The sequence below is a fragment of the Pygocentrus nattereri genome, chromosome 1, assembly GCF_015220715.1.
Source record: "Pygocentrus nattereri isolate fPygNat1 chromosome 1, fPygNat1.pri, whole genome shotgun sequence".
NCBI lineage: Eukaryota > Metazoa > Chordata > Actinopteri > Characiformes > Serrasalmidae > Pygocentrus > Pygocentrus nattereri.
The window spans coordinates 8,980,893-9,004,387 of NC_051211.1; the positions used below are offsets into that span (position 1 = coordinate 8,980,893).

The 23,495-nt window shown below is 39.6% G+C and overlaps 1 protein-coding gene across 2 annotated transcripts in view; it reads left to right on the plus strand.

Moving 5' to 3' along the window:
- The window catches only part of LOC108429693 (potassium channel subfamily T member 2), a 162,667-nt gene that overhangs the window by 130,321 nt on the left and 8,851 nt on the right, over nt 1-23,495 (plus strand). Inside the window, exons 15-27 of one of the 2 annotated variants that reach the window (XM_037539830.1) lie at nt 3,668-3,776; nt 5,276-5,332; nt 5,747-5,899; nt 7,073-7,323; nt 10,088-10,412; nt 11,237-11,342; nt 12,237-12,409; nt 15,932-16,003; nt 16,119-16,253; nt 17,450-17,561; nt 19,974-20,084; nt 20,250-20,333; nt 21,467-21,595. In XM_037539830.1, the coding sequence (XP_037395727.1) occupies nt 3,668-3,776; nt 5,276-5,332; nt 5,747-5,899; nt 7,073-7,323; nt 10,088-10,412; nt 11,237-11,342; nt 12,237-12,409; nt 15,932-16,003; nt 16,119-16,253; nt 17,450-17,561; nt 19,974-20,084; nt 20,250-20,333; nt 21,467-21,595 (1,817 nt within the window). The remainder of the gene's footprint in view (nt 1-3,667; nt 3,777-5,275; nt 5,333-5,746; nt 5,900-7,072; nt 7,324-10,087; nt 10,413-11,236; nt 11,343-12,236; nt 12,410-15,931; nt 16,004-16,118; nt 16,254-17,449; nt 17,562-19,973; nt 20,085-20,249; nt 20,334-21,466; nt 21,596-23,495) is intronic. The other variant, XM_017701638.2, reaches the window with a different exon arrangement.

The following is a 23,495-nucleotide window of genomic DNA, read 5'->3' on the forward strand; positions in this document are numbered from 1 at the left end:
CTAGTTTCAGTCCAAAAACCTGACTGGCTATGTTTGAGTCTGTTGCAAAACCCTCATCATATACACCTATGACCACCTCACTGAATTCGACAACAAAATTGTGCGTTAACGAACCAAGTCACACTGTTATTGGACTGTCATGCTGCCTTCATGGCCCACCAACCGTACTGATAGTTGAAGCAAGAACCTGGTTTTGGTTAAACTAAGGGGTTGGCAACTTATTTGCTTAATGGCTAGGCTAAAACTTACTAATGGCAGGCTAAACAGGTGAATGGATAAAAGACTAAGTTTAAATGGCTCCTTCATTAGCATTCAGTGAGAGTAAAGAATTAAGATTTATGTTTTACACACTTCAAATGTTTGTGTTTTTGGGTAAATCTGCTTTAAGGAGTGCTAAATCCAAATGTGTGGCACTGACAAAAGCAGAAAATGAATGGAGAGGCCAATAACAGAAGCCAAAAGTCACATTAACGATGCAATGTTACAAAAAGGACTAGGATGGTAATGTTAAATTAAAAATGGTGGACTGAAATTAGCAATTGTGATTTTATATAAAGGACTGACTGCACATTTCAATTCATGCATCATCTGCTATGGCCTCAACTGTATGTAGCAACAGCAAAATGCTGATGCGGTAAGAAAATAAACAGCGCTCAGGGTCGCGGCGAGCCAGCATGCGCCAGCATGGAATGTCTGTGCCAGTGTATATACCTTGCTATTGCAGTTGATTATTGATTATGACTGTAATTATTAATTGAAAATGTGTGTATTGTGTCTCCTCAAAACACCTCCAAGACCTGCTAAAACCAACCAAACATCAACCTCCATGAAATCTGCCAGCTGTATCACAAATCTCAAAACAAAGGCAGAGATTTTTTCTCTTCTATTGAAAAAAGTGACATTTTCTATATTTGAAACTAATCTTGCAATCCATTGTTTAAGTTGTGAACACAAAATTGCTCACAGCTCTTTCATACAAGTCCTCTTGATTTTATAACCATTTCAATTTTGCTGGTCCCATTTCCATTCAATTATGCTTGTTTTTCCTCTCTTTTTCATCAGTCTTTCACTGTGACTTTTATTGCTTCTTCTCTCTTATTATGTAACGCGTCCAGAGGCTCTGAGAAATGCTTTTTAAAATAAAATCATCCTGACCCTGAAAGGCAGCAAAACGGCTGGTACTCAAAGCAAAAACAGCTCCGCAGATTTCACCAATTTACAGAGAACGCTGAATGTTTTGCCTTTGTGAAGAATGTAATTCAGGCTTCACTCAAGAGTAGAGTTTTAAAGGCTGGCGCTACTGTATTAAATAAGGGATGTGGAATAGATTAGTGTGAAGAACATTTAAATGTGCATAAAATGCATCCAAATTGTCCTTTGGTTCTCACGGTCAGCCGTTCTTGCTTTCGTTTTCTCTCTGGCATTTAAATGAAGGTGGACGCTGTGGCTTGGTGTGTGTGTGAGTAGAGGGCAGCCATCAAAGGCAGGGGAGTGAGAGGAGGGTGGACAGGGCAGGTCATTTTGACCTCTCTTTATCTCAGGTACCCTTAATGGAAGAACAAAGCTGTGGCCCCTTCTTAAAAGCTCGTTACAGATCAAATGCAGGGTGTTACTGCGGGCAGGAGCTTATATTGCGTCTCAGCAAGGACACGGTTTCTATTTAATGCATGAAAATATTCCTTTGTTATTTACTTTATTTACCTGGTGATGGTGCTGAATAGTTTGTGGGGGTTATATCTAATTGTGATTTTACAAAACAATATTGCAATTGCTATTTAAAAATTTAAAGGCCCAATCCCATTTCTTATGTTTACCTCTACCCCTTGTTTTCAAGTGTCACCTTGCCCCTTGGCATTACCAAGGGGTAGTGGTTGAAATTTTCCCCTATGAATTGGAACAAATCTCAAATTAAAGAGAGCATTACTTCATTAAGAGCTATTAGCACTGCTCTGTGATAGCAGTGATAGCAGAGGTGGGTAAAGTTCAGCTGCTCACTGCTGGGCTTTAGTTACATTTACATTTAAGTGACACCTTATGCTCTCACAGAGGGTGAAACGACAATTATTGATACCGCCAACCGCTAATTTTTCAGTGATATGAAGCTAAAGTCAGATATTCACCAGCTTTTTGTTTGAATTTCCCCCTTCCACCTTAAATGGAGCTAAATTCGGGCTCTTCAGGCATCAGTACTGCTGAACTTTTTAAGGCTAAACGTAAAATTTAGCTAGCTTGTTACTGAGACATCAGAAAACTACTAGTGATTTTTAATGTTTGTTCTGAATAAAAGGACTATAATACATTTAACAACATTAAACTAAGACAATGCAAAGGTTATCGTAATGTTTTAACAGTGAAAATACTTACATTTGTGGGGTTTTTGGTCGCTTGTGCAGCCATCTTACCGGTTTTCCTTTTTTCCCCCAGAACACTCCGTTTGGAGTGCGCCTCTGAAAAACCTCCATTTGGAGAACTATGTAGCCCCAAAACTTCACTCTACCCCTCTATCTCAAGAAAAATCGGGACACCCTAACCCTAGATGTGAATGTGCAAAACGGAGGGCTAAGTAGTGAAATGGGATTGGGCCAACGAGTCCACCCTTCATTTACTTTATTTCTAGCCACCAACAAACAATTACAGTGCCAGTGAAGTTATTTATTCTTCAGCATTGGGAAATAAAAGCAGAAAACATAATATCAGAAAGCCTTAAAAATGAAACGGAATTCTAAAATTATTAACAGTATTCATCGTGTTTACTCTTTCAGTTTCTCCAAGAAATCTGCAGGGATATTTTCCCACATCTTTACTCTTAGAAGTTGCGTTTTCTGCTTCACATAAGCAAAGTAATCCCAAACACATTCAGTGAAGTTGAGGTCTAGACTCTGGAGTGGGCAGTCCAATATTCTGAGAGCCATCAGCTTCTTATGTCTCAGTCAGGGCTTCTCGACAACTACACATACTTTCAGACTCATAGCGTTGAGCTGTCTTCAGCTTTGGTGGTCAACTAGGTTCTCTCTTTGTCCTTAGTTTCTTTGTTCTTAAGTAAACTGTCTTGTAATTAACTTTCTCAGAAATATCTTCTGATATTCTGATTTGCCCTCTTAAAATAAGCTATCAAGTCAAGTCAAGTCAAATTATTTATTTATAAAAATCTGGGTCCAAGTCCCCATGAGCGTCGCCAATGGCGACAGTGGCAAGGAAAAGCTCCCTAAAAGCAAGAAGACGAAACGTTGAGAGGAACCAAGACTCAAAAGGGGAAGCCATCCTTTTTAAATGATTTCTTTCATTTTTTTGATCTATTTTTTCTCCCCAGTGTTATCATGTTGCTCCGCTTGGGAGTCCCCAGATTTTCTATTCTTTTTTGTTCTTTTTGACACAATTATCCATGGTAACTGAGCATATGGTACAGACGCAGCAGACAGAGATTAGAATAATAAATGCTGGAATATCCCTTGAAGATTATGTTGTTAATAATTTAGGCACTGAATGATGCACCTCTTGGAAATCTCACTCTTTAGAGTCACGATTTGGACATAAAAGCGACTGATCATTCATTCTTATCCTGTGTAGGTATGAACACCTGCTGCAAAAATATCCAAGGATTGCGTCATGCCTTGTGTGTTTTGACCTTGCCAATCTGGATTTGTTTGTTCTTATTTGTCCAATGCAGATCATGTAGTGTGTGAAGAAGAGTTTAAATACGCCATGCTAGCCCTCAACTGTGTGTGCCCAGGGACATCCACCCTGATAACCTTACTGATTCATTCCTCCAGAGGACAGTGAGTAGAAACACAAGAACATGCACTAATATCATCACTCATACCGTTTTTCTGTACATAAATTCTGCAGGAAAGATGTTTCAACACTTTGTCTCATGAGGCCAGACGAGATTACATAATGAGAAGGTCAGGGGACAACCATATGAAAGTTTAGGCTAATTGTGGGTGGGAAGGCTGAATTATTAGGGTGGGAACAGTTTGATTAGTTCTAAACCAATCGAGCCTTGTGAAGGTGGAGCTCAGAACAGGGGTGATGGTACCTCTTGCAAGTAAAAAAAGATTCCTTTAGCTAAACATAGGTTTGTTAGCTTGTTTTTTGTGTTATATCATTTGGGAATCAATGACACATTATCCTGCTATGTAGGAGTGTTCCGCCATATTGGCAGGGTTCAAGAGCTTAAAGAGATTGTTGTATTATTGTTGGGTTGTCATGCAAAAAAAGTGAATCAGATAAGAAGGAGACATCTTAACCAACTCCAGGTGGATGGCAAATAACATTCCAACTGTATGTTGACTTTGCTAATGATACTATCACCATGTACCTTTTAACTGGACAACAGTGAGTTTGTGAAGATTTAGATGACTGATGCCAGATGTAATAAATTCACTGAATAAAGCTAAAAAATTCATACCATTAAGTCTGTATGAGCAGACTATAAAATGAGCTTGATTTTGGTGTTTATCAACACTCACTGCAGTGCCTTCAATGTACTGTTTAAGTAGAGCTGTTTCCAGATAGCTGAGTAAAACTGACTTTCTGTCTGCTCTCCTTGGCTTTGCTCTGATGCCAGTCAGCTCTGCCATTATTTAGTAAGTTTTTGGGCTACAGAATCAAGGAAAGGACATAGGAATGCAAGATTCATAAAACTATTCAGAACCAGCCTAGACTGACTAAACCTTAGGACAACCATAGGACATGGCATCACGTTCCCAAGTCCAACAATTATACTCCTTAGCAGATGTTAAAAGAGCATAGGCTAAAGGAATTTGGGGGTTTCAGTGTGTTAGTAGCCGACTGCACCGCAGTCCAGTGCTAGAAGTTTAACAAGATGTCCTAGATGCGTATTCTGGTTGCAAGACCATGTGTGATCCCACAAGACTACTAGATACTAATGATGCGTATATATGTTGGGGAGTAGACAGATGACAGCAACGCTGGATATTGTTTTCCAGTGTGGAAAGTTCCATTTAAACGAAATCAATATCACACATCAAAAAATTAAAGAATGATAATCCATTTCTGCCAGTAACACTGGCTTCATGCTGTTGTCAGTTGGGCAGAACAACAATTTTTCCAAAACGCAAACATGTGAATGCATATTAGAAGTGTCGGATTTACTCTGTTCCCCCTTTACTTCAAATGTAGTCCTTTAGCCAAGTGTCTGAATTCCTCATTGGGTCATCAATAAAGATAATACATGAACTCACACTTAATCATACATATATAGACTAAAACAACCTGGGTCATTACTTACAGTGCATCTATGTTTTATTTTCAGAACAGCACCTTCAGAATCCTTCAGGCAGCGAGGGGGGGCTTTCCAGCCCCTCAGCAGGTCAGTAACCTCATGGACTATTACACACACACACACACACACACACACACACACACACACACCTAGCCCTGCAGTGCAGAGACTCATAAATGGTGAATTTATCTCTGCAGTCGTTTATGTAATGCCCTTTTCTTCATCGCTGCTGCTTTCTGCTGCTCCAGTCTCTTCGTCTTTCATTTCCCTCCCATCCTCCCAACCATTCCAAGGCCCCCGTCACACACACATCTGCCAGCAGGTGTGTGAGCTGCACGTGTTCACCCTGATAAGATTATATCCATTTACTCATGAGCTGCGCTGATTCCTTTGGCTGCGCTTGTGACCATTAACACTGAAGGGGGCTTTGATGCTAATGTCGGAAAATCATAGTGTGAATCTTCATAAAGGTCATCCACCTGTTCATCTGCAATTTCTCAGGGAAGGTGGCGCAAACTCAGCCGAACAATGGCAGCGCACCTATCGCCGCTGCTCGGCCAATGAGGTGCACCACATCCGGCTGGAGGAGAGCAAGTTTTTCGGGGAGTACCAGGGCAAGAGTTTTACCTTCGCCTCATTCCACGCACACAAGAAGTGAGCATTTACACACAAACACACATTTGTTTTATACATACGTGTGTGTGTGTGTGTGTGTGTGTGTGTGTGTATGTGTATGTATATGTACCCACAGTATTTTGCAAAAATCAGAGACCAACTTCTCAAATGCCCAGCAAAATGGCCATTAAATACAAGTTATGCATTTTTAAAGAGATATTATTGAGGAAATTAGAGATCAGATAATTCACTTGCATAAATAAATGCAAGTCGGTGTTCCAACTTTCCAAAATTTCTAAATAATTCAAAGGTACAAATAAAACAAAAACTCCTGACAACTGTGCAAGAACTGGTAGACCCCCAAAGTCTGCGATGGAAAATCACTGACAGAAGCACATAAGACCACAGACACTCTCACTCTCTCTCGCATGTGTAGATGTCATGTAGCCTTGTGAACAGTACCCTATAGTGCGGTGTTACCTTTAAAGCTTTCATCTTTGAGACAGAGGACAATATCAAGCTCCACTGTTGCTTCAGATCCCAGAGTCCAAACTTCAACCTCACTAAATGTCTTTGGTATTCGTGAGGATCAGTAAACGCAACCAGCTTCTAAGACTGAACTTTAGAGGTGTGAAAAAATATCCCTGCAGATTTCTTTGAAAAACTGAAGCTTCAATAAAGTAAATAAATAAGAGTGTACACTAAATAGTGTTTGCAAGTTCAGACCATATGGTGGTATTATGAGGGGCAAGGAAGAGAACTTGGGTTAGAGTTCTGAGTGTCTTCTATTTGGAGCTAGAAGGTTGTACCTCCATAACTGTAGTAGGACTGAAATTTGGTTGAGCAACAAGGAGGAAATGGAGTGATGGGGATTGCAAAAACGACATGGGAAGTGGAGATTAGATATGGGAATTTACATATGCAGTCTTCTCCCAAAAAAGTTATTCCATAACTTCTGTGTAATTTTCTGTTTAATATATTGTCTGTTTTTTTCCCAAATACTCAAAAATGATTCATTTGTACTTCATGGCCGCTTTGACGAGAAATTAAATGAGTGAATTGTAGTCTCTGAATTTTGCACAGTACTGTATGTCCCATGTGTTTTATGTATATAAAAGTACCTATATATAGAATTGTAAATACATTGCAAATAGAAAGTTAAAAGAAAATATCACAGTATATGGATAATATGGGGCTGCACTGCTGTGGTAGGTATGGTGTGTGTCTTATTGGCGTACGGAGACTGGACACAGCGAATATTCTGCTGAACCCCGGGCCCTGCCACATCATGAGCGCCTCAGACACCTGCTTCTACATCAACATTTCCAAAGAGGAAAACTCTGCCTTCGTCCGGGGCCACAGAGAGCCTAACCGGGGCCCGGGGGGCGACTCAAGGGGTGTCCCACAGACCATCTACCACGGACTGACACGCCTGCCTGTACACAGCATCATCGCCAGCATGGGTCAGTCACAACCTCACACGCTCTTATCTACATAGCTTTAGCTATAAACAAACATGCAGTACTGTTACATTTAGTAACTCCTGAAAACACTGTTAAATGATTGTTATAATTAATGTAATTAATATCGTAATAGAATTTTTACCTGAAGCTTAATTGCCACTAAAACATTTGCAATCTAAATGTATGGACTTGTGCGTGATTGCTATTGGCTGTTTTCAATTGATGGCTAGCTTAAGTGAATACGCCAAAAACGATACCAAGACTGTAATTATAAATATGATTAAAGCTACATTAAAAAATACCTTTATTGCCAAATTCATGCTAATGCACCAAAAACAATTTGGAGGAAATGCTTTGGATTCCCCACTATACTGTGATGTAGCACTAGACACTCTTTAGCATTCTCTCCAACATCTTCATGAGGAGCCAGGTCGGCTGCTTTTCTTGAAAAATGTCCATATATGCAGAGACCAAGATGCTTTTAAGATTATGAAAAACGTTCATAAAACTTTTGAATGATAGTGTGAGCTCCTTATGTCTCAATCCTATCCATGTGAATCACTGTGTACATACTGACAGCTCAAGATGAAATATCTGGTTCGTAGTGCTCACTTTCTTCGAAAGATAATAACAGTGCAGCGTTGCTGCGCATGAATAAGGAGGATGAATCAGGGCAAGGCTAGAGACAAATGGTTGACAGGATAATAAAGATGTCAGGGTTCACAACATATCATGGAGGCTCCCACTGGTCCAATTATGCCACCTAGCGAAAGGGCCTGGAACTGAATCCTGTCTTTCCTTCCAGCAGCACACATTTCCACTTCAAACAGTGGAGGAATTAGGACCATCATCCTCAGCAGGGCTAATTGGGATGTCACAGCTTCAGGTTCCTACCTAACATGCCAGAAAAAAGGACCTGAGAGCGTTAATGTGTCTGAAGAACATCATAATTCTGAAAGGAGCTTGTTGAGCTAGCATGTGTTTTGAGGGGAAAATGATAAAAAACACAACTAAAATGTAAATGAGTAGTAAAAAAAAGGAGTTAAATATTACATGACTGCAGTTACACAATTTCCCACTTGCCCTGTAGCAATCACCCATGTTTTAGTTTAGTGCTGGAGTTATGAGGCTGATGTAGCTAACAAGTAAATGAAGCTCTCTATTAATTAGCACTGTGCTAATTACACACTGTGTGTGTTGATCATTAAACTTGCCTCCAACCTTGTTGGTATGTTAAATAATCTCAAAAAGACGTGCTTATGTGGTTTCTGACACTTTATAACATACTGTTAATTGAAAATGGACACAATTCAGGTTTCAAGATGGCTGCTGCTACTGTTTTTAGCTATGGTTTGGACTTTTGGCCATTTTTTATCCATGTTTAGATGTCAGTGGAAGAAACCACATGCGCAGGCCTATTTGAGACTGTCTAAAAACTTGGCACAGTTTTATGTGATGGTTTAATCATGTAGTTTAAACGTTTTTGGTGCTATTTGGTTGATAAATGTTCATTACCGGTTAGCCACATTAGCCTCACAGCCCCCGTGCAAAACTAAAGAGGAAAGCTTCAGACAGCAAATGTGTTTTGGATGAATATGTACATTTGGGGTAAGGGGGAAAACTGATATATATGCCAAGCTGTTCCCTTAAAGGAGAATTTCACCAAATTTTTCAAACGTTCCACATAAATGCGTGGTAGAGATATAGATAAAGTCTTTTAGAATGGCTGCATGTGAAATTTTCGTTGGGAGTGACAAGGCTGGACAAGATCAGAAATGAGCAGATCAGAGGGACAGTGAAGGTGGAGCAGTTTGGAGATAAAGCCAGAGAGGCCAGGTTGAGATGGTTTGGACATGTGTTGAGGAGGAATAGTGGATATATTGGGCAAAGAATGTTGGAGATGGAGCTGCCGGGTAGAAGGAGAAGAGGTAGACCTCAGAGAAGGTTTATGGATGTAGTGAAGGTGGACATGGAGATGGTTGGTGTGAAAGTAGAGGAGGCAGTAGATAGGGCAAGATGGAGGCAGATGATCCGCTGTGGCAACCCCTAAAGGGAGCGGCCGAAAGAAGAAGAAGCATGTGAAATGCTCCATTCTGGAGAATCTTATGGAATCTGAAATGCCCACAGTGGTGGTGATCGGAAGCAAATGTCTTGGGTGTTTAATGCCTTTAAAAGTTCCCTCACAGAAAGATATTACATGAAATGGTTACAAATATGCTGTCTGATGATTTATGACTGTTTTGAGAAAAGATTTTACCCTTTTTAACTTATTCATGGTGGAGGGTGACATACAGCACATTGTACGGCAAAATGGTACCAAAGCAAACTTTGTTGTTCAAATTTCTAACCATTATATTATATACATTATGTTACATATGAAAATTCAGAAGACAGGTTGAGGTTCACTGGCGACCTATCCAGTGTGTATCCTGCCTTCCGCCCAATGACTGCTGGGATAGCCTCCAGCACCCCCCGCGACCCTGATGGAGAAGCGGCTTAGAAAATGGATGGATGAATGGATGGATGGATGGAAGGTTGAGGTTCACTGGTGGCTTTGGAATAATAGATAAAATAGCTATAATTGAGTTGTAGGCATTGGTTACTATCACTACCACTGTAAACAAATCCAAGTCTGTAAGTTTTTATACAGTGATCCACTTCACCATCAAACCACTCTGACTGCCTTTATTCGCATCTTAATGAATACATCATGAAGAAAACATAGTAAATTTAGTTGATCTTGTGTGTGGATTCCTGTCTGCAGGCACGGTGGCTATAGACCTGCATGACTCCAGTGACAGCAGTCCAGAGGGCTCAGGGCCGACAGGTGTTGGCGGTGTCAGTGGTGGGCGTGGTGGGGGCCGGGCTGAAGCGGGTGTGAGTAACACCCTTTCGCTGCCCACAGTGGGCGATTCGGCAGAGGAGAGGAGGCACAGCATTGCCCCTGTGCTAGAGCTAGTGGACGGGGTCAGCCCCACCTTTGACCTGCTGGGGGACCAGTCTGAGGACGAGGGTGGAGAGGAGGGAAAAGAGGAGGAGGAGGATGAAGGAGCAGAGCAGAAAGGCCAGTGGTGGGGAGCGCAATGCGAGTGAGTAGAGCTGGGATTGAAACTGAGGGTGTTACTGTTGATGATATTTGATGGGCCAGACTGATATTAACATTTTGCCACTGATATGATCATTATTTTAACAAGGTAAAAAATTCCAGTGATCATTATTTTTAGCCAATTATATATGCTCAAAAAATGTACTCGCTAATATGGTTGTCATGGTCGAATATTATGTCGTCCATTTTCAATGGTCAAAACTCAAATAAGTAGCATAGAGATAGATATACACCACACTCAAGCACTTCACTACCCCAGCCTTACTGTTACCACGTGAAGTTATGAGTTGTTTACTGATGTTATAGCACGACTTACTTTAAGTTGTTTTACATTTTGTGACACTACATACAATCCTTTGCTATTTTTAGGCTTGATTTGTGGCACAACTGGATAGGATTTGTTGTTATTTAAATGACTCTGATCAATCTTTTTATTTATGTATTGAATTTATTTATATTTGTTTATTTATTAGTTTTAGTTTGTATTTTTAGGCTACATTTGTCAAAGACTTTTATTGGATTCATTATTTGTTAATTACTGATGTGGTGTTTTTATTGTTTACGTTTTATGTCAATGTAGGTCTAGATTTTTGACTGAACTGATCTAAAACTTTTTTAAACATTTTAAGATTTATTACGAGTCCATTATTTATTTATTTATTTATTCGTTTATTCATTCATTCTTTCGTTCGTTCGTTCATTCTTTCATTGTGAGGCTAAATTTATTTACTGAACTGGAACCTTTTTTATTTTGCTTCAGTTTTTGGCCTTGATGTAAGTGCTTCTTTGTGTATGTGTTTGTACCAGGTGGGTAAAGGGCTACCCACTGAACTCTCCATACATCGGGAGTTCTCCTGCACTTTGCCACCTCCTGCAGGAGAAGATGCCTTTTTGCTGCCTCCGCCTTGATAAGGTGAGACCCTTTCTCCTTGTGTATTCCCTAAAGCACAGCACAAAAGACACAAAGTGCTGCTGCACCACAAAATCACTGCTTTGAACTGAACACCTGTAGCAGTTTCACTCAAATCCGGCCCAACAGAGCTGTTAATCTAATTTGGTTCAGCATCTGAAGACAACACAGAAACGAAAAAGAAAGCTACCAAACACTAAAAAATAATAGTATTAGTGAAGTAGTAAAGAAGAAGTGGAAGTGGTAGTATGAGGGTGGTAATATGTGGTTAGTTTTAACTAGAGAACATAAAGAAGTGTGTTGCAATGGCAACTCCTGCACACTGAATGTGCTGCACCACACCAAAACCAGTCAAAGTCAATTGTATTTATTGACTTTCAGCACTGACATTCTCAATTTCTTAGAACATCACTTAGCCTTGTGCATCTATATAGTGTAATCTATATATATATCGCCTTGGGTGATGTTACTAACCTAGTCTTATCATAACATTACCTTATGCCTTTTAGCCAAAAAGTTAGCTGATACCAAATGTCATAACTTTTTAAAATTGTAAAAAGCTTTGTTCCATTAAATCTATATGAGTAGAGTGGAAACTGACTGTTTATTGATGCTCTCACTAGGCTGCATCATACTACCTGGCATGTCTGGTATAAAGTTGCATTTAGAGCAGGCATGCTGATCTAGAATCTGTTCCTGTCAGTGAAGTTGTAGTAAACAAGAGCCATTTATCTATTTTTGGAAGTCTCAGCTGGAAAAAATACATTTATTGTTTTGTTTCGTAAGATACTTCAGTGAATCTGGTCACACATATTGATTTTGGCATGATTTAATGGTTAAACTGTGTGGATGATATGTGATGAAGGCCCTTTTCAGTCACTTCTCTCCGTTGACCAGGCATGCCACCACATGCCGTATGAGGACGCCCGCTCTTATGGCTTTAAAAACAAGCTCATTATTGTGTCGGCTGAGAGTGCAGGCAATGGCCTATACAACTTCATCGTGCCTCTGCGAGCCTATTACAGACCCAGGAAGGAGCTGAACCCCATTGTGCTGCTGCTGGAGAGCATGTGAGTACTGCAAACAGAGAACAGCTCACCAGTCCTCTGGCTTTACAGTGATTTGATTCCATTTGTAAGGAAAAGATTCAGTACATCATGGAATCTCACAGTGGATTTCAACACAATTTGTTTTTAATATTTTAGTATGTCTCAGAATTATTGAAAAATATTGTACTGAATACATATGAATTACTACACTGTGCAAAAGTCAGAGAGACACCCTTGATTTTTTTTATATCCATTTAAAATGGACATTAAGTACAAGTTATTCATTTTTCAGATATACTGTATGGCCAAAACTTTGTGGACACCTGATCATCACACCTACGTGAGCTTATTGCATATCCCATTCCAAAACCATAAGTATTCGTTTAGAGTTGCAGCTGTAACAGCCTCCACTCTTCTGTTTTTGGAGTGTGCCTGTAGGAACTTGTACCCATTTAGTCAAAAGACCATTTACGAGGTCAAGCACTGATTGTGGATGAAAAGGCCTGGTTCCCAGAGGTGTTCCTTGAGGTTTTAGGTCCGGGCTCCACACCAAACTCAAACTGTATCTCGTCCATGGGAATGCCAGATAGTAAAGCATGATCCATTACTCCAGAGAATACGTTTCCACTGTTCCAGAGTCCAGTGGTGGCCCATAGTGATATTAGGCTTGTGCAGCTGTTCAGCCATGAAAACTCATTTCATGAAGCTCCTGACAGTCACTTCTTATGCTAATGTTATTATCAGAAGTAGTTTGGAAGTCTGTAGTGAGTCATACAACAGGCTACTTTTATATACTACGCAGTCCAGCACTTGGGGCCCTGCTCTGTGAGTTTGCGTGGTCTTCCGCTTTCTGGCTGAGCTGTTGTTGCTTGTAGATGTTTCGGTTTTACAATAATAGCACTTACAGTTGATCTAGGCAGATCTAGCAGAGCAGAAATTTCACAAAACTTGTGCCAGTTGTAACAGTGGAACATGTAAAGTCACCAAGCTCTTCAGTATGACCTTTTCTAATGCCAGATACTGAAAATGTTGACACTGAAAAATGAATGACTTAATGGAAATTTTGACTGTAAATGAAGGGTCTCTGACTTAATGTTCTTATATTTACACTATATTGCCAAAGGTATCCGTTCTTCCATCTTCACACACATATGAATTTGAGTGACATCCCATTCTTAATCCATAGGATTTAATATGATGTCAGCCCACCATTTGCAGTTATAACAGCTTCAACTCCCGGAAGGCTTTTCACAAGGTTTAGGAGTGTGTTTATGGGAATTTTGACCATTCTTCCAGAAGCGCATTTGTGAGGTCAGACACTGATGTTGGACGAGAAGGCCTGGCTCCCAGTCTCTGCTCTAATTCGTCCCAAAGGTGTTCTATCAGGTTGAGTTCAGGACTCTGTGCAGCCCAGTCAAGTTCTTCCACACCAAACTCGCTCATCCATGTCTTTCTGGACCTTGCTTTGTGCACTGGTGCACAGTCATGTTGGAACAGGAAGGGGCCGTCCCCAAACTGTTCCCAGTTGGGAGCATGAAATCCAAAATCTCTTGGTTTGCTGAAGCATTAAGAGTTCCTTTCACTGGAACTAAGGGGCCGAGCCCAACTCCTGAAAAACAACCCCATACCATAATCCCCCTCCACCAAATTCGACAACATGGCACAATGCAGTCAGGCAAGTACCGTTCTCCTGGTAACCGCCAAACCCAGACTCGTCCAGACTGACTGATGGAGAAGTGAGATTCATCACTATAGAGTCTAGAGTCCAGTGGCATCAATGCATTCAATGCTTTGCATTGCATTTGGTGATATAAGGCTTGGATGCAGCTGCTCAACCATGGAAACCCATTCCACAAAACTCTCTACGCACTTTTCTTGAGCTCTTCTGAAGGCCACATGAAGTTTGGAGGTCTGTAGCCATTGTCTCTGCAGAAAGTTGGATACCTGTGTGCACTATGTGCCTCAGCATCTGCTGATCCCGCTCTGTCATTTTACATGGCTGTCGTTCCCAATCGCTTCCAATTGTTATAATACCACTGACAGTTGACTGTGGAATATTTAGTAGTGAGGAAATTTAATGACTTGACTTGTTGCACAGGTGGCATCCTATCATGGTACCACGCTGGAATTCACTGAGCTCCTGGGAGAAACCCATTCTTTCACAAATGTTTGTAGAAGCAGTCTGCAGGCCTAGGTGCTTAGTTTTATACACCTGTGGCCATGGACATGATTGGAACACCTGAATTCAATGATTTGGATGGGTGAGTGAATACATGTCATTATCCAATACAACTAAACCAAAACAATAGGACAGGTGTTCAATATTTAAAATATTTGCCACAGACTTTGTTGAATATTATTATAATAAATTATCATAGAAAGAACATTCTAAAATTAATGCAGCTGTCAGTGCATCACAGTGTGTGAATACATTTTAACACCCTTAATACACAACAGGCTTCACTCATGAAGAACAGCGCGTCCTTCTCACACTGCAGTAGCTCACATTTATTATTATGAAATCTAGCTGCTGTCTTGCTTGTGATGGAAGAGCGGTGCAGGCCTGTAATACAATCAAAGGTAATAAAGCTCTGAGTCATTTGTTGTTGTTCCCCATTATCTGACTGCAGGCGGGATTTCATAGCAGAGAGTCTCAGAGCCACAGCAGGTGATTCTGTCACTTTTGCTACAATTCGATCATAAATACTGTGGAAAAGACATCAAGGGATCGTTTAAGGCACTTTGTACCAGAGATGTGATGATCAGCTTTATTTCATTTATTTATTTTTCTAACAGCCTGTTGTTCTGGAGAAACGCACCTGCAACCATCTGACTGGATTTTAGAAGAAAAAAATACAAGACCTGAATCAGTTCTGTAAAAGTATACAGTGTACAGTATATGCACAGTATTCAATTTTTAAATTGCTGTTTTTATATATTTTTTTTTTTTGGTTTTTACTGTGCTCCCCAGTTCAAACCCTCCATTTGTCAGTGATGAACCTAAACCTGCCTGCAGGCACAAGTCACAATGCTGACTCTCTAGTAGGGTCTGATTAATGTACATACATTCTCACTAATGCTGATTTTAAGGGGCTAAAAATTACATTGTGATATAATGATAATAATATGATTTGTTTTGCCAACTTTGCATATGACTGAAACATTGGAGCGTCCTAATGCGTTATGCATGACCAATAGCAGTACGCAGCTGTGTAAACGATGCCATGGTGATAGCATCTGCCTCCTTTATCTATTTAAAGTGTAAAAACAAATAATGAGAATGTGAGAACTATGTGCCTTTGCACATGCAGATCTTAAATTTTGTAATATTTTGGCATCAGAGAACTTTATTTTAACAATCAGACATCTGGGGCACTGAGCTTTCAAGTGGGACAACCTAGGCCACTCTAGGCCCCTGTTTAGCTACACCCCTGATCTGTGGAACTTTAATATTGTACTAACTCATCAGCCAAATATCGTATCAATTGGGCCCTGCTCTCCTGTCTAAGAATTTTTTCGTGTGTATCTTTGTTTGTTTATCAGCCCTGAAGCAGACTTCCTGGAGGCTATCTGCTGGTTCCCTATGGTCTTCTACACTGTGGGCTCCATTGACAAGTAAGGGAAGCCTCAGGCCTTTTCTTCACTTGATTCATTCTTTTATCGCTTAACTTTATTCTTCTTTATGCTTCTGATTTCAGAACGCTGAGTCTGTGTCTTTATTTGTGTGCAGTTTGGACAGTCTCCTGCGCTGTGGGGTGACGTTTGCAGACACCATGGTGGTGGTCGATAAGGAAAGCTCTATGATCGCGGAGGAGGACTACATGGCTGATGCCAAAACCATTGTGAACGTACAGACCTTGTTCAGGTATGGGTCCAGCCCCTGAGTGTAGATGAAGCACATGCTGTTTCTTCACCCTGGGGTGTTCTCTTTTTTTGTGGAATTCTGTGGACGTGTATCTTTGTTTCGTGGACATGGACGTGGACATACAGTCTGGATATGGACATGCAGCTGTGTTGTCGCAATAATTAACACATTATTATACAGTCATTTTGTTGGATGAAGTGATGCTTCCTCTACAGAGAACACACTTCTGCACTTTTTAATGCACAATTACTGCTGTTTACTGCTGAATTTAACATATTAGGAAAAAAATAAACATAAATTGTGGCCTGTGCAAAAGGCCACGTTAGACTTAAATAAACGGCAGAAATTTGCAGAAAATTGAATATTTAAATTTGTTCTCTCTAGAGATATAACGTACTATCACTTGAACAAACCATCAACTATCAGCTATTACTATCAAATGACCAAACCATGTCACTTTATTGTGGATGTTTAAACTTTTGCATACGTCTGCATGTCAGCCCATTCAGTGTACAGCAATTTAGTCAGCACATTCACATTGAAGTGATATGGGGTGTTGCTCCTGCAGATAGTCTGTAGCAGAGCTATCAGAATAGAGGGTGTGTGCTAAACAATTAAACGCTGTGCGGTTCCTGATTGTCAGGAAGCAAATATACAATCGTGACCTTCCTAAGGATCCAGTATTTAAAAGAAACAGCTGAAGATTTCAGTCTGAAAAGTTTAGTCCGTATATTCCAGCCTCGTTTCACTTGTGAAGAGGTCAGCCAATCAGAACAGAGCTAATTTACATATATCTGTCTTAAAGGCCCAGCTACAACAACAGCTTGTTTGGGAAATGGCCAGTTGTTGTTCTATAATAAACAAAATGTAAAAAAAAAAAAAATTAATCTAAAAAACAAATGGAATATGCTAACCTTTATGCACGCATAGCTCCAGCAATCAGGTTCATAGCAATTGAGCAGCAAGCTAGTTGCTGCTGGCTAGCTTTTTGTGTGCAGCGGCTAAATACAGACTGCATGAGCTCAGCAGAGGCATCATGATGAGGTGGGCATACAACCTTTGTTTACCGATCTGAAGAGAATGCTTTCTTGGCTAATCTCAGTGTGTGTAGGCATTTGCGTTTGCTGGAATCTTTGCTGTGATTCCTGGATGTGCAGCTGTGTGAGCGTGCTGTTCCTGCTGTTTGTTTCTCACAGGCTTTTTCCAGCTCTTAGTATAATTACAGAACTCACCCACCCTGCCAACATGCGGTTCATGCAGTTCAGAGTGAAAGATCACTACTCCCTCGCCCTGTCCAAACTCGAGAAGGTTAGTCTCATTGCTGCCACACACATCCACAAACTGCTGTCGTTCTAATAGTGTATTTACATTTGTCCAGTGCGGCTACATATGTGAACACATTCACCCTCTTCACTTGGCTGCATCAGGCTGTTAGACGCATTCTCTGCCAAAATCAGTTGAAATTTAATCATGTGAAATCATTGTTTATGCCATTTATGCTTTGATTTTTTGAATAATCAGAAAGTCAATATGGTATGCATTGCTGAACTGATATTTTCGAAAAAACACTGGAAAATTGGATTAATTTTAAAAAATAATAATAATAATCATTCAGACTTCGTTGAATGTGACTTTCAGTCAACATCAGTGACTAAAAAATATTATAATTCAGTCATCTTCCCGTTTATTTTTTGAATTTTGAAAGTAAAATGAAGTTATTCCATGTCACATGATGCTCTGTACAAAAAAAAAATATTGTTTTAACTTTAAAAAGTTAATGTTCAGAGTCCCTTAAATTTTTTGAGATAATTGAATTTCGAATAGTGTTTTTGTATCAACTTATCATTTGAAGTTTAAATAACTCAAAATATAAGGCAGCCCGGACACAATTTTCTTGTACAGTCGGAGAACTTTGGAAAACTGTAACAAATGTTTCAGATACTGAACTTTGGATGCTAATCTTGCAAATATGGCTTCTTATTGGGTAAATTAATACATACAGTACCATCTAAAAGTTGAGACGGTTCTGATCGAGATTTTAATGATCTTAAAGCTGTTATTGATCAAAAGACTAATGCTTAAATGCTTGAAATGTGTTTTGAAAACAAGTGTAAATGGTGAAGCTGGTGCCCATGAGTGAATTTATTATTGTGGTGGTAATGATGGACCATACTTAAATAAAATTAAAAAAAATTAAATGCTAAGTATCAGGCAACAAGATGTGAGCATATGTGGGATTCTATTGGAAGAGCATCCCTGAGAAGACCTAGAGCGTTCATTGAGGAACTTTTGAAGAACTGTCTAGATTCTCTGACTTTGAATCTTAACAATCTAGAAGAATCTGAAGTAGAAGAGCCACTGCATGATTCCGTGTTACATAGTGATACAGTGCAAAAGTCTGGGCAAAAGAGCAAAGTTCAAAAGTCTGCAAAGTCCACCATTCATTTATTTAATTGGCAGTAAAAATAGCTATTATTATTATATGATATCATATTTTATGTTATCTAAAAATAAAAGCATATATTTAAAATTACACAAAACTCAACTACTATTTTTTTCAGTATTTTATGTGTGCACTCTTTACCTCTTTTACAGCTTATATTTTTAGGAGAGCTGCTTTAAGTTTTTCAAAGAAATCTGCAGGGATATTTTTCCACCCATCCAAAGTTCAGTCTTAGAATTTGGTTGCATTTTCTGCTTCGCATGATCCAAGTAACCCCAAATACAATCACTGATGTTGAGGTCTGGACTCTGGGGTGGTCCATTGTCCTGAGAACACGAATAGCTTCTTTGTTTCCTTTTCTCAGGGAAATGAGGGTACACATCCTTTCAGACTCATAGCGCTGAGTTCTTACAGTGGAAGGATGGACTGAGGCACCTGTGTTTTTTTCACGTCTGTGTCACAGGAGGAGAAGACTGGATGCAAATGCAGTGGCTTTTAATAGCAGACAAAACGCATACATGACAACAGAGAAAATGAGGCTTAGTCCCGAGGGTACTAACAGAGTTCAAACCTAGACAAAAAACTAGTACTACTGAAGATTCTCTCTCAAAGATGAAAGCTTTAAGTGCTGTTTATATGATGGTTTGTCGTTTTCTCTGTATCTCTTAACAAGTTTTTGAACTCCAGATTTGGAAACCATCCTATTTTTCCACTGATTGTGCTTTGACTTTCTCCTTTTTTATTCAAGCAGATTATCTTACAACTAATTTGCTCATAAATATTTCTTGAAAATAAATAAATGAAAGGTAGCCCTTGACGTCTGCACAGTGCTGTACATAATCGATAACATGGCGTATACAAAATCACATTTTTATTTGGTTAAGCAAGTAGACAGAACAGAATTACTGTAGCACTCTGTGTTAAATCTGACTACTTAAAGGAATTGTACTTTTAGCATAACTAGTTAGGCTGCATGTCACTGTTGTTATCACATGAACTCATTTATTCTGCTTTTTTGTTGTACAACAAGAAATTCTATGATATTTAAGGCTAAATTTGTAACAGATTCATGTGTTTTTAAGTCCTTCGATATCAAATCTAGCGTTTTGTGATGATATCAGGCCAATACTGATACATCTCTAGTTCCAAGACCTCACTATTATTCTAAAATGTGGAAAATAGTACAAATAAAAGAAAATATTCTGTGTGAACTTTTGACTGTCCATGAGTGAGCAATGTAATTTAATGTCCTGTACCATGTACTTGCTGCTGTGTTGGTCCTGCAGAAGGAGCGAGAGAGGGGCTCCAACCTGGTCTTCATGTTCCGATTACCCTTTGCCGCTGGGAAGGTGTTCAGTGTCAGTATGCTAGACACTCTGCTATATCAGGTAACAGTAAGCCAGTAATGGACACTGAGCTATTCTCTTTCTTCATGATTCTGCAGAGCCATTGCAGGTGTATGTGCTCTAATGTGCTTAGGACAGAAAGTGATACATGTTGGCGAGATGTTTGGTACACTGAAGTGCTCTCTGTTGTCTGTTTGTATGTGCTAGTCCTTTGTGAAAGACTACATGATCTCCATTACCAGACTGTTGCTGGGACTGGATTCCATGCCTGGGTCTGGTTTCCTCTGTGCCGTAAGTACAACCTCAGATTTCACCTGCCCACATGGTGGAAAGCCCAATATTTTAGTGCTAGAAGGATGGTGAGATGACCATGATCATGATGGTAATGATGATCAGGATGTTGACCATGGTAGGACTGACCTGAATAATTTGAATAGTCATGTATTTTATTTTATGGTGGTGTTTCCTAAGCTTAAATGTAGCCTAAGCTACAATACAATACATTTCATCAAAGGACTTTAAACAGAACAGTTATTGTTAATATGGAAAAGGTTCAAATTAAGTAATTATACCTTTTAGACATTTATTCAAATACATTGTAAATTCACGTCAGGCATAGCCTACTTTGCCAGCCCTAGATGATGATAAGGATGACATTGATAAAGATCCTATGACATGACCATGATGATAATGACAGTGATGATGATGATGATGATGATGATGATTCTGTGATTGTTTTTTTTTCTGACAGTCTAGATAGTATCAAACAATAATCTCGAACAATCAGAAATCAGTGTGGAAAAGCTGTGAGATTCACATCCGCAGCCATGACACTGCAGAGAAGGGAAAAGCCTTGAGTTTTCACAAGATTCACTCAAATGAATTCTGTTGAGATTTATGACAAAAAATATAATATATATATATACACACACACATACATGCACACACATAGAGATCATGTTTGTCATAAATTTCGCCAGAGTTGTATATGATATATACAGAAAAATGTTATAAATGCACTGCCTGATGGTTGGAACATACAGGGCACTGTAAGGCAGTATTCCCTAAGAACATTCCCTTCATTTTTACCACTATTTTACCATCATCAATGTTACATATTAAAATTCAGAGGACTTGTGTCATTTTGGGTAGTGTGACACCTGGTTCCTGTCACTACCGAGGTAAAGAAATCTAACCCAGTGAGTTTCTGTATAATAAACCATTTCAAATTGAACCATTCTGACTTTGTTTACATCTCAATAAGTGAATTATGCAGACATTTTGAAAAGTTGGTGGAATTCCCCTTTTGCTTGTTCTCACAGTAAAACTCAGTAAATAAAAAAATCAAATGAAATCAGTAAAGTATGTGAATCCATGGCCTTTTATAGCTTCTGCATGGTAGTGATGTTGATGTGAATTCCTAGATGAAGATCACAGAAGAAGACTTGTGGATCCGCACCTACGGCCGGCTCTACCAGAAGCTCTGCTCGTCCACGGGAGACATCCCCATAGGCATCTACCGCACAGAGGCTCATAAGCTGCCTGTATCTGAGGTACGCAAAGCTGCAGAGCCACAGTGCCATAATACACATAATACAATAAAACCAACAGTGTAATATGAGGTATTCCAGCATTTCTTATAATCCATCTTTAAACGGGATTAACTTTTTTAAACTAAACAGCTGTGAAAAGGATTCGGAGGAGCATATCAAGAATTAAATCAGCGCTGGTGGTTTTACAGACTTACTGAGAGACTTCAGAAACCATAATCTCAAAATCCCTAGGCAATAACTAACCCGGCAACAAAGTCAGTAATACTTCCCCTCTGTGCCCACAATCATATTTGAATGTACACTATATGACCAAAAGTTTGTGGACAGCTGACCATCACAGCTCTCTGTGCTTGTTGGACATCCTTATAGAACTGCCTCCTCACCCTGCAGCTGTAACAGCCTCCACTCCTCTGGGAAGCTTACCCCAAGTAAGGAGAGTGTCTGTGGGAATTTGTGCCCATTCAGTCAAAAGAGCATTTGTGAGGTCAGGCACTGATGTTATTTAGAAGGATTGGAAGGCCTGGCTCACAATCGATATTCCAGTTCTTCCCAAAGGTGTTCAGTGGGGCTGAGGTTGATGTGTTGTGCATTCTGAGATGCTTTTCTGTTCTGATTGTACAGAGTGGTTATCTGAGGTAACATAGCCTTTCTGTCAGGTGAACCAATCTGGCTGTTGTCTTTTGACCTCTCTCACCAACAAGGCGTATCTGGATGCAGAACGCCTGCTGGCTGGATGTTTTTCTATTGCACCATTCTGAGTAAACCCTAGAGACTGTTGTTTGAGACCATCCTAGGAGATGGTTGGTACAGCGTAATGGGTATCACCTCTGCCTTCTACATTGTAGCCTGGGGTTCAATACCCACCTGGGTAAGCACCCTGTACTATACCAATAAGAGTCCATGGACAAGACTGTAACATTACCTTTGCCTGCCTGTGTAAAAAAAGATGAAGTCATCCGGGATCGGAGTGTCTGCCAAATGCCGTAAATGTAGATAAGCAGTTATAGAAATACTGAAACCGACCTGTCTGGCACCAACAATCATGCCACAGCCAAAATCACAGAAGTCACATTTTTTCCACATTCTGATGCTTGATTTGAACATTGCCTGAAGCTGCTGGCCCGAAACTGCATAGCTGCATAGCTGCCACACGATTGGCTGATTAGATAATTGCATGAATGTTTAGGTATACAGGTGTTCCAAATACAGCGCTCAGTGAGTGTGTATATATAATCAGTATATATAATACACACACACACACACACACACACACACACACACAGGGTGAGTCAAAAGTAGATATATATATATATATATATATATATATATATATATATATATATATATATTATTTTACTTTCCTGTTTAAAAACAGGTTAGGTTATGAAAAGGTACAAATACATACTTTTCTCCTGGGACAAGCTTATTTAAAGTACACTGTTAAACCTTAAAACCATTTGAGGGTACATTTACTTTCTTTGTACCTCGATGAACAAAAAAAAGTGATCCTTTTTCTCTGACAGTTCATGTTTTCCATCAGTCCTTACTCAGTAAAATAAGCAGAAATAAGGAAAATAGTTTATTAGACATCCACCATTACAAATGAAAGACAAATTACAGATTCATTTCAATTGCACTTTTTTCACAGCATCCCATATAAAGGTAAGAAACCATGTCTTATAAAGCATTTCACTCTTTTAACAAGACATATTGAATACTCATCATTAGCTAGCTGACTATTGTGATGTAATTTGAAATGCATCGTATGCACAAATATACCATAATTGTAGTGATGCACTGAATTCTGGGATATGTCTTTTTCCCTGCATATTGTAGCTTGAGATTGAATGGGTAAACACAGTAGGTTCAGGTTTCATCTCCCATCTCCATGTCTAGGATA